Source organism: Argopecten irradians, chromosome 2 (assembly GCF_041381155.1).
Source record: "Argopecten irradians isolate NY chromosome 2, Ai_NY, whole genome shotgun sequence".
Taxonomy (NCBI): domain Eukaryota; kingdom Metazoa; phylum Mollusca; class Bivalvia; order Pectinida; family Pectinidae; genus Argopecten; species Argopecten irradians.
Genome location: NC_091135.1, coordinates 56,930,099 through 56,942,647, shown reverse-complemented (window position 1 = coordinate 56,942,647; position 12,549 = coordinate 56,930,099). Strand labels below are relative to the sequence as shown.

At 34.3% G+C, this 12,549-nt stretch overlaps 1 protein-coding gene across 1 annotated transcript; it reads right to left on the bottom strand.

The window, feature by feature from the left end:
• Nucleotides 1-1,796: 1,796 nt before the first annotated feature.
• Nucleotides 1,797-12,531, bottom strand: LOC138316033 (chromodomain Y-like protein 2). Its single transcript, XM_069257505.1, has 5 exons — nt 12,464-12,531; nt 7,511-7,663; nt 6,705-6,935; nt 5,742-5,980; nt 1,797-5,425 (listed from the first exon to the last, which is right to left on the bottom strand). Exons 1-5 carry the CDS (start codon nt 12,497-12,499, stop codon nt 5,317-5,319), a joined length of 768 nt encoding a protein of 255 aa, XP_069113606.1. The 5' UTR covers nt 12,500-12,531; the 3' UTR covers nt 1,797-5,316.
• Between the last annotated feature and the right edge of the window lie 18 nt (nt 12,532-12,549).

The following is a 12,549-nucleotide window of genomic DNA, read 5'->3' as shown; positions in this document are numbered from 1 at the left end:
TATGTGGTGTCAGTGCCAGAGTATCTCGGGCTATGTTTTTACATAAAAACAAATTATTCATCTTTTAATTCTCATAGTACTCCCGATGAAAAAATGGCGCGAAAATGTGACGTCCCTCGTAGCGTAATGACAGCAGTGGTAATGTTGTTTTTTTTTAGAAATCAATTTAAAATTCGTACATGTAGTGAAAAATTAGTCTCAAACATTGATAATAAGCATTGGTGTCACTAACGAAAGGTGTTTTGAGAAGAAACAGACTTCAGACTGAAGAGCTCCCTTGAATGGGGCGAAAGCGCTCACTAGTCAGTCGTTATTGTATTTATTTCTTATATATATAGAAACAGTTATATCCTTATTTTCATATCGTCACCAAAAACCGTTTGACAAAGGGTGGTTTTTCCACTACGTATCAGTTGTCATAACGTGCATTTTAATGTGTAAATAATGCAATGCATCTTTCAGACACCTAGGCTATATAAGATGCTCTTGAGAAGTTAATTTTCACTAATCTATCCAAAACTGCACCCATGAATAACAGGCTTGCTAGATATAGAGTAACTCTGCTTTGTAGTCGTATCCCTGGGTAGTCAGACTACAAATGTACCTCGCTAAATTGAAATAATTCAATAAAGTTCCTGGTAATTAAGTTTTGTCATTTGTCTTCAGTAAGTTGTATGTTTCCGATATATTTGACCATTGTGACCTAAAAAAGGTCATGGTAACTAATTCTAAGTCCCAATGTCAGGTCTCTAGGCCTCTTTGTCCTTTAAAGATTTCAGACTATTTGGTCACTGCCACCTTGTACGACAAACAAGATAATTCATTTGAACAATCTGGATAGCCCTTCTTCCCAGCATGATACGGGCCCAATATCCAGTCTGTTGGCCTCGTTGTTATTGGCAAGGTTAAGGTCTTTCATTTGAACAAATTTGGTAGCCCTTCAGCTTGGTCTTTTGGTTATAGAGAAAGAGTCATTCAATCTGATTAAAATACAGATCCTTATTATCATTACGTTAGATAAGAGGATCTGAGAAAATCCCATTAGGGGTCATGTCCAGGTGACCTTTGTAAATGGCCAATCAAATTGCTGCTGGCAAAATTTTGACAGTGAATTTCTGGGGACGAAATAGTTTGAAAATCTTTCAGAATAATTTCCGTTTACGTAGTCGTCTCGCCCAAAGAGCACAATAAAGCTAATCGCATTTGTATGTTGGGGCGAAATGGCGTTGTACATTGACAGAGCAACCTGCAGAAAATGCATTTGATCAGAATTACACGTCATCCGAACATGACCCTTAATCGGATTTTCTCAGATCCTCTATTGAACGGAGTGGTTACAAGGATCTGTATTTCAATCAGATTGAGAGTCATTTGAGAGTCATTTGAACGAAAAGCGGGATGAATACAGGTCATTCTGACCTAAAAAATGTATATTTTACATTATAAAAGAGGAAACTGTAGCCAACTGGTTGAGATGACCAACATTCTATCAATAGCATTCCCATCTCTTTTCAAGTAAGTTAAAGTCCACTTGAGGCAGATATATCACAGGTGTTTTCCCTTGCTCCCCCCTTCCTTCTCGTTTTCTATGAATGATGATACTATCTCCTGGGAGGACATAAACCAAAGTAACAAAACACATTCTGTTCAAAAGGAATTGTGCTTTTTCTTTAGGAAATAAACCAGGCAAAATGTCAATTTTCATCTCTCTGTTAATGAAAGACTGTCTTGTATCACAGAGCATGCTAACCAAGAATTATATCAAAGCAAAGCAGGTATTAACAACAACATATCTATATTTTTCATGTGTATTTTATTGCCAAGATTCATTTCAAATACTTGCTGTAAAATTGCCTTAATGGTTTAAAAGGGAAAATGGTAAAAATATATATATGATACAAGGTAAATGACAAGCAGCCGTAACATGATTTCCCTGGTGACTGTAACAATGCTGCCTTTCATGTCTTTCCATGTCTGCAATTACACAGTTCTACATCCCCCAAAGACGTTTCATGGTTTAGTAAACACATTGAAAAAAAAAAAAACATTCACTATTTCATTTTTAATTGGGGAAAAACCCTCAATAAAATTGAATCAAAGAACTGCATGAAAATGAATGTAGACTTGCTATGAAAATTGGTTATAAAAAATTCTTCAATCCTTTTAGCTCTACATCTACTTCCGGAAATTAAGTTTTGTATAAAGCAATATAATGAGAGAGTACATTGTATTACAAAATGAATGGATAAAATATTAATGAATACATGTACACACACGAATGGTTCTGTATAATTGTAAAATCAATAGTAAAATACATCATCTTGTTCAAATGCTGCAAATTTCATCCTAACATACAGATTAAATGTTGAGTAGGCGACTAGAGTCAATTTGTGCATTAATTGATTGAACATAGTAATGTGGGCAAATCGAAAGCTGTTTCATCTAGAGAAGCGAAAGCCTAGCAGTATGGAGGTATGAGATATACCTGTTTAAGTGGATCCTTTTCTAATACAAGGACTGCAGAAAGTATTCTTGTCCCTCTAACACTTCAGCCTTCAATCCACATGGAATAACATTGGTGTTTAGATATGTATTTAATTGAATTTCTTTTAACTAACACGAGGGGAGAATTCTATATTGGTCCCCCAATACTAGTACTAAAGACGCTTCAGTAAACAATTCATTTTCAACTAAAACAAGTATGCATGTGTTTCCAATACATTAAATGCACCATTGGTATAGATAGATCACTCATTTAAATGTATATACAATGTATATATACATGTATCCCCATTATTCTTACTTTCTCTTCTTTATTTTTTTTTGTTTGTTAACCAATTACTCTCCATAAAATATCATGTGTACATGTACTTCAAAATCTCATACCTTAACTATGTTGATATTGCAAAAATAGTGAAGTTTCATCAATATTCCAAGACCTTACAATTTTCTCCAGGAACTTGTTATAGAATAAAAGAAAAACTATTCTCTAATCATTTTTGACAATTCTTCATTACATTAATATGTTGTAAATGTTTAGGAATATTGTTGAGATTAGAGATCTATCTACTTTCTCAATCAGAAATAAAACTTAAGGAAAATAATTTCTCAGTATTGTTTTACAATTCATTTCTAAAAATACTTTTCATGCTGGGATTTTGATCCATAAGGGATTAATGAACATCGATTAGCCAACTTTTACAATTCAGATTTTGTACTACATACAACAGATCTAGACAAGCCAGTGCTAATGGAGAAGGTTCCAGTTTTCACCTTCGATGGCTACTATTTTTACAAACTGTCCACCACCCTACACTGGAAAGAGTTTCAGTGTTCACCTTGGATGGTTAAAGTGAATAGTCGGGCAAAGAAAACCAGTCTAAATGCGTTCATTGGCCTTCCAAAAGTTCTCACATATTAATACGAAGGTCAAGTTCTGCTTAGTTTCCCAGTTCTGACCATTAAAGTAAAGAAAAGTTGAAAGCATTGAAAGAGAGGCTGCGTGGAAATGTAACCACGGACATAGTGAGCCGGGAGGACGTTTTAGAATTTCCATACTTTAAATTAATTTCTTCGTACGCAGACAGATTTTGACGAGAGATTTTATTTTTCCATTTCATAAGAAATTATACTGGATACATTCACACCATTTTTACCGACTTTAGCCATCCTTGCCCGACTGTTCACTTTAATAGTCTTATGAACTGTTCACCACTCTACACTGGCAAGGGTTCCAGTTTTCACCTTGGATGGTTACTACTACTAGTCTTACAAACTGTTCACCATTCTACACTGGTGAGGGTTCCAGTTTTCACCTTGGATGGTTAATAGTCTTATGAACTGTTCACCACCCTACACTGGCGATGGTTTCAGTTTTCACCTTGGATGGTTAATAGTCTTGTAAACTGTTCACCACCCTACACTGGCGAGCGTTCCAGTTTTCACCTTGGTTAATAGTCTTACAAACTGTCCACCACCCAACACTGGCGAGGGTTCTAGTTTTCACCTTAGATGGTTAATAGCATTATAAACTGTCCACCACCCTAGACTGGCGAGGGTTCCAGTTTTCACCTTAGATGGTTAATAGTTTTACAAACTGTCCACCACCCTACACTGGCGAGCGTTCCAGTTTTCACCTTGGTTAATAGTCTTACAAACTGTCCACCACCCAACACTGGCGAGGGTTCTAGTTTTCACCTTAGATGGTTAATAGCATTATAAACTGTTCACCACCCTAGACTGGCGAGGGTTCCAGTTTTCACCTTAGATGGTTAATAGTTTTACAAACTGTCCACCACCCTACACTGGCGAGGGTTCCAGTTTTCACCTTAGATGGTTAATAGTCTTATGAACTGTTCACCACCCTAGACTGGCTAGGGTTCAAGTTTTCACCTTGGATGGTAATAGTCTTACAAACTGTTCACCCTACACTGGCGAGGGTTCCAGTTTTCACCTTGGATGGTAATAGTCTTACAAACTGTTCACTGCCCAACACTGGCGAGGGTTCCAGTTTTCACCGTGGATGGTAATAGTATTACAAACTGTTCACCACCCTACAACCAACTAACAAAAGTACCAGTCACAAAATACAGTAAAAACAACACATATCACAAACAAGTTTTAGGGGGGAATACACTAATAAAAAATACCACATGGCACATAAAAAAGAGAGGATTTTTTTTAACTGTATTACTAGACCGGTATATATTATCAGAACATTTTTATGATAAAACAGTCCTTCTTAATACTTCGATAATATACATTACATTGAAATATTAACATGAGGTGAACTAGAGAGCACAAATCAAACTGGTTACAATTGAATTAATGTTGTATATTGGTTTTTATGAACGATTATTCTTTATTTCAAAAGTTTTGAGAACAATTTAAAACCTTGCTGTGCATAAGTTAAAATCAAATATAGCCAACTGTTGGTTACTCTGTTCATTTGAATAAAACAGACCTAGTTATGACTGATGTGTAGATTCTGGTTTGAAAAGACAGAAAACAGACCACAATTAAAAGGCTAGGTTAGGACTGATAAGGTCCTCCTCTGGAAAAGTTGACCACTACTGAAAAACGACTATGAAATGATGATGATCATGATGATGTGATAAAAAAACTTTGTATGAGGATAATGATTTGTATGGTTAATTTGTTTATTTACATATTCCTTCACAACAACTTTATACAATGTTTAGGCTCTCTTCAGGGCAGTTGGGCACATCTATATTACTTAAGTTGAAAGAGAGCGATGCTGCCTATTACATTTTGTACAAGGTGGGAGGAATAACAGCAGAACAATGTTCAGTGTTTTTAAACGCTCTTTGCCTGGCTGACCTTGTCACCTCCTGGTCGTAGACGATCGAGTTGTGCAACAATCAACGAACACCACGAAGCTAGATTGTTCCACACAACCTCAAAACTGAAAAACAATTAGCCAAAAATTTAATAAGTAATGTTTTTTATGGAATTTCTATAGAAGAAACTTAATTTTCCATGTTCTACATTCATTAACAAATTTCAAAAGCAGAATTACCACCTAACAATGTTTGAAATGAATTTTCAAGAATTTAACTATGTTATATGGAAGAAAGCATTATCAGAGTAGACTTAGATGAGAATAAGTAAACAATTGATGGTAGAACTCAAAGTTTGGTAAAATGGTTGATATAGCAATATTATGATAAAAGAAAGACTAATAAGAAGTAATCATGCCATTTATACAAAACTCTACTTACTCCACATATTTTTCCAGCAGAAAACACAGTGTGATGATGGTAATACAGGAGAATATGATCATGACAGGAACATCCGATGTGTTTAACTTGAGGAACTCTGGAAACTGAGGCTGCCAGGCTGGCTTATGGTCACCTGTTGATTTTGTCTGTGACGTTTTCGTTGTCCATGTTTCCTTAACTACTGTTGTTTTCACATCCTCAACTACACTGTTTGTAGGTTTGACCTCTTCCACCACTCTCTATAATATCAAAATAATTATTCAATACAACACTCTAAAATAAAAAAGAACTATCTTGTCTTTCAAGTATTTCACAAAGTCTGATATAAAAAATAGAATTTGTAGGAATATATGTTGTCTTGTAATGCACATGGTCTCATTTATAAATGATGGCAATATTATAGCTCACATTGTAATATTGCTATATATTGAGACCATACTATTTAAATCATGAACAAAATACCAAAATCTGAAGTGTTCATACTATTATTGTATTGTCAATCATAACAAAACAAGTTTCTTAAACTTTTTCAGTATTCGAAAGTGTTTTTCTTAGACAGTCGGTCTGTGGAAAGAGAAAATTCTATGGCCAAGCAAGCATTTTCATAGACCGTTTTTTGTGGGAAATAATTATAAGTGAAGAAAATTGTTTAGATTTCATAAGTGAGAATGTAAAAACAAAGATTTACAAACAACCTTTGAAGAAGGAAGCAGTATAAAGGAATCTCTATTTGAATCTCTATTTAGTCATTTCTTGTCTTTTATCAAAATCTTATTTCAAACAATTTTGCTTAATTTTATTTCACAGACCATCGGTCTGGCTTTTTTGAAAGTTTCATGTTTTTCATGGCATTGGACTGTCCGTCCAGCATCACTTTTGAACACTGCTTTTTATACCATAGAATGCAATCATGTGATTTTGGCTTTAAAAAATAATTAACGACAGGGCAACTGCAACACCTACAGATGTTGTTACTGTTGTTTGACGTGACTCCTGTACAACACCAGCATCTACAGCTGACCTCCTTGACCGTCTCAGACTAACTGATTTTTCCTGAACTGGAGTAGCAACCCTCTTCCTTGAAGGAGACTGTCGACTCTTAGATGATTGTCTTCCTCTTGATCTTGACCTTGACCTTGAGCGTGACGAAGATCGTGATCTGGATACTCTTTTCGTTGTCTTTTTAGTAGGAGTCTACAATACATAAATGAGCATGTTTGAAACTTTGGGAAAAACTGGAGAAGTAGTTATTATTAAAATGCAACTTTAATTTGGTATAAAATATCTCTGATCTTGTAACAGTTATTAAATATAACCTTGCACTTTTGGATCAACAAATTGTAAATCAAATCGGATTATATCCCAAGCAATCACTTTTGGTAAGGTGGATTAGCATGAAGTTTGAGCTTGATCATGATTAGTAAAAGGGAACTTGAGGCTGTCAGTTACCTCATAGAAAGGAAACCAGGTTACCTGGACTCATACCTTTATATCTGCATCAATTATACTGAAGCCTCACTCAAATGCCAACATACTGAACAGAACATAGCGATACCTGCATTTTTGCAGGCACCATAAAAAGAAGAAAATGAATTTATAATGGATTAATCATACTTTTTTCAGGATTGTTTTTTAATTAATAAGGATTAATAAGGAATAACATATTATATCAATTTCTATCACCTTTGTATATATGGTTAAATTTCTTATCAATCTGTACACCATATATACTCATAATGTTTACCAAAAGTGCACCACAACACACATACCATATTTGATTTCAAAAATTCTTTAATCAGTTGGGTGCAATTTGTTAATTTCCCTTCTTGTTCCCAAGAATCTTCCTGTGGTCCAAAGCCACTCCATCGTACTAGAAATTCTGTAATTCCCCGTCGGCGTCTCTGTTGTAAGATCTTCACAACCTAGAACCAAGAGAAACAAAGCTGAAGTCAATTTATATATTATCTAAAGTGAATGATCTACAAAATACAATATTCAGCACCCCCTCCCCCTTTTGAGGCCTCAATTTCAATTGAGATATTTGAGCTTGAAATATACCATCCATGCAAATTTGCTGGCCAAACATAGAAAAAAATTCGAACAATAGAACAAAATACAAACTATTGTATTTTTATAAATGCTAACTAATTTCCTTTAATTCCCAGGACTGTTTCTATACGTCATAATCATGTTTTGGCCTATTTTTGCTCCTAAAAAATCAAAGAATAGACAAAAAAGGAAATGACAACCCATGTCAATTTCACAATATTTGTATATGATATACCCAAGGTAATATATTTCTAAAATATCATATTTTCACAATTTTGTAAGCTTGAAGTTTGTAACTCACAACCCTATCCCCATTTCATCCAGTGCTAAGATGCAAATGGGTCATATTTGACTATTTTATGAAAATCAAGCTGCAAATAAAACTTTACACAGTACATCAGTTCCTATTTTTATGTCGGTTTATCTTAATTATTTTCTCCAAATTTTGTGTTTTAAGGAAATGTGTATGCGATTTTTTTTCCCGAATTCTTGAATCTTGGTCAAGACGGTCGACTAGTACTTTTATCATTTATTGTGACAACCTTAAGGTCTGGTGTTTGAAAATCCATTCCCATTTACAACGGTTATCGCAAAAACCTCAGACTACAGAGATATCATTGAATTTTCACTTCATTGCTTTTATTTGATTTTAAACAATTATCAACCTATTTTCAGGTGGATACGGTGAGTTATCAACCCGAGTAAGTGATATATCCTGAAGCCGCCATATATTGATATATGTTGCCGACTATAATAATAATGACTTCATAATAGATTATTCCGACGTCATTGAATAAGGAAACTCCGGATCCCCAGGCTAGGGCTCTAGTCGCTCTACAATATCATTTTTTCACATTTGTCCATTCGGGCAAGTAATCTAAAAATCCACTTGTCCGACAGCCAAATCCACTTGTCCAAACTTTAAACACTTATTTGCAAGGAAAAAATTGTTTGCATAATGTCATATTACTATTGAAATAAATCATGTCAGTTGCCTTTATTATTTAATATTATGATTTGTTAATTGATTATTCAGGGATCAATCTAGCTCTGATTTATTGCTGTTTATGGGTAAATTTCCCCTCACGGAATGAATTCCCCTCTGGCTTAAATTCCACTTAAGATTTCCAAATTCCCCATTTGAAGCTAAAAAAGACCGTTTTTTTGTAACACAATTTCCCCTGTGACTTATTTTACATTTTTTTTTTTTAGATTTCTGTTTGCAAATTTCTTCATATTCATCAAACAGCTAATGCATACTTTATGATAAACTCAAATTTTTCATTTTAGAGCTTAAAATCTTGCTTTACTAAATCTTAAAATAAAATTCATTGTTTAACAGTACTTTTTCGCCAAAATGAATAATAATTATGGACCAAAATAAGAAGATTCAAATTCCCCTATATTTCGCCAAACTTTTCCCTTATCTTGAAGAAGGGTAGTTTCCCCAAAACCTAGATTGATCCCTGTTATTGCAATTCACTTGTGACTTATAACTTAAGTTACAAAAGTAAATGATCCTTTCTCGTCAGATACATCGGGTATTTTTCTTTTTCCTTCGACGTTGAAGCCAAATTTTGTTAAATCCATTCTCCAATAATATAAACAGTATATGTCATTTCAGCGCTTACAATAAAGTGACCCTTACATACAAACGCAACAGTGATCCAAATTTTCTTGATCGGAACAGGTATGAGGTCACAACATCTCAAGGGAGTTTTCCTCAATCCATTTTTGACACAGGTTACTGGACTCGCGAGAGGTATCTGGACCGAGTTCAGTAACCTCAAGTGCTTTTCGCCGCCGATTTCGGGGTTGATATCGATATCGCAGTTGATGAATACTTCTGAGAAATGTATGGGCCAATCAAAATACAGCAAAAGCACCAGTCATAAAATAAAATACCGTAAATTATTTCAAACATTCAACATCATATGTAGGCAATTTTCACCAATTGAAAAAATATCTAAGTGGAATGTCGTAGCATATCGAAAACCATTCTGGAATTCAAAACAATCTTCGCAACTTCCGGAGTAGCGTCATGTGGATTAGCGTTGTTTTCAAAAGTATTGACCTATAGCTACCTTTAAGTTAATGTAATGTATATATATAATTAATATATATATGAATAGAATGGGACTAATTCATGAACCATGTGATACCTGATAACATTTGTGCGGGACTATCTCCAGTGCTGATGATCATGGAACGTAACTCTATGTAATCTTCCTACTGAAATGAAGTTAGCGCAGGATTTCATCTTTTGACATCATTCCATCACCAATAGAAACAATAGTCATGCACAAACGTTATCATGTATCACATGGTACATGAATTAGTCCCATTAACAACATTAAAGCAATATTATATTACAGAGCGCAGGTTCGCCAAGTAAACTGATGATAGAGATGTTTTAGTAACGTAAATTTATTTTAGTATTTGTTGAGTTGGAAAACTTTCTCAGTAAACTGGGAATCAAAACAATATCCAGTAGCTATATATAGGTGTTGTATATGTGTTGCACATTAAGACTGATTTCGGAGTTTCTCGTCTGGCAAGCAGGCTACAGAGAATAACAGTCACATTGAAATAATTAATTTTTATTTGTTTTCATACTAAATCCGATTTTCTGATTGCCAAATTATTTTTCTTCATATACTATGAAGAAATAATCCGAGAATGGCGCGAAAACCCAACGTTTTCATGACGTCACAAAAGAGACGTCGATGTTGCATATTGATTTAGAAAAAATAATCCTTTGGAAAATCAATGGTATCGTAAGTTTAAACGTATTTTTTGATATTGAGTAGTCTGAAAAATTAATTTAAGCATTGATGTAACTATTTTTTAACTTCATCGGGTTATGAAATAAATTTTGTTTGCAAACTTTTGTGAGAATCCACTACAAGGATTCACACAGTTTGTGAATATAAATATATTCTGTAGCCACCAGTGATTTTCTGACTTATTAATTTCAGGGGCTCCGCTTGTACCTTATCATTTGAGAAAAAATTACATTGCATTTTTCTTAAAAAATGTATATTTTAGAGAGTTTTTCTTTATTTGGGAAAATATTTACATAAAATTTGAAAAATACAGCAAAATTTCTTTGCCTAAAATTATATAATTCATTGGAAATAAATTTAGAGCACCTTTTTAAATTTAGCACCTTTCAAAATGCTTACAGCTTTACAAGTTGCAAATGCAAATTTAATCAAAGCTACAGTTACTCCCATAACATGAGAGTCGACTGGTCAGCCGTTTTTTTATCGGACGTTACTTTGCTGACTGTCGACTCTCATTTCCGAAGGCCTATTTCTTTGATGCAGCTTCCGACGTCAGATGAAAGCGGAAGGAAAAATGCAATTATATCAATATCTATAGCTCTAACAGTGATAACATCGATGTGTACTTACAGTTTAGGTATTAATGATCCCACTTATATAGTAGAACCATAACTTTAGGCCTCATAAAATAGTATTTTAGCAGATTAGATATGATGAATCCTTTCCGTAACATTTTGACCTAGATTTAAATATGGCGGCTGGTTACTACAAAAAACGGAACATGAATTCAAGCGGGCAGAATGGAAGTAAAAGTATAGGCAGATCAAGCGTTTTGGGGACTTTGCAATTTGTTTTTTCTATTAACCGGCCGGATCGCTTTCATCATGAAGTTTTGTCTGTGTCATGAAAGTTTACGTTAGGATATGAAAATATTTGTTTTTGATGAATTTTACTGCCGATTTTGTCAAAATACTTGTTGATTTATGAAATAGAGGTAGGTATTTGACATTGATGACGATTTAGATATGATTTAAACTTTTTATATTGTCACAATCCAAACTTTGAAAATGTTACCCTCAGCATCGGGTAAATGGCCTATTGGAAGTTAGAGGTTAGACACGACGTAATGTTCCAAAAGTGTCTTGTCGTGGTATACCCCTAACATTGTTGGTGTAGGCTACAGTAGTCTTGCAAACCTGTTTCATATTAAAACTAAAGTAATTTCATTGCCGTTAAAAATAAAATGATTGATAGCTTATTTTTAACAGCAACGCCCTTTTTTGATACAAATTTTTGAAACAACTTTATCCATTTTCATTTCACAGAATCCCGCATTTGCGTAACTAAATTATCCCTCAAATACAAGAACGACAACTCTTTATAGTAAGTCAAATGTAGGACTAATATACGGGAGTCTCCATTTCACTAACAGCTGTAAAAGTGAGTCCAAAAGAACGACAACTCTTTATAGTAAGTCAGACACAGCTAACATGACGTTTTGATGACCTCCCTTTGTTCATGTTTGAAGAAAACGAGTTCACTAGCCTACGTGTTTACTCGTAATTAGCTCGCAGTTTATTCAATATCTTAATTCCATGAACAGAATAAGAATAGAAATATGTTTAGTTAGACTTATATTGTTTTATAAAAAGTTTAAATATTCTTTACGATTACAAAAAGTCAAGTGTCGGTTGCAGGCCAACGGCCGAACAGGCAACACAAGCGCCAAGCGGTTTATACAGAAATAATTTGTTATATAGCCTACCCTGTAGGAAACAACGTGCTGTTACATGTATTGAAATTGAGAGATATCTTTTCTGAACGCATCACACATTATATGGTTATCACATGCTTAAAAGTATACAAAAATAACATTTGAAATCATACCTCGTACTCGCTATCGGAGGCACTATCCGAAGCCATTTTGAATAAAGCACGCTCCCATGATGCACTTCGAAAAATAATACGTTGTC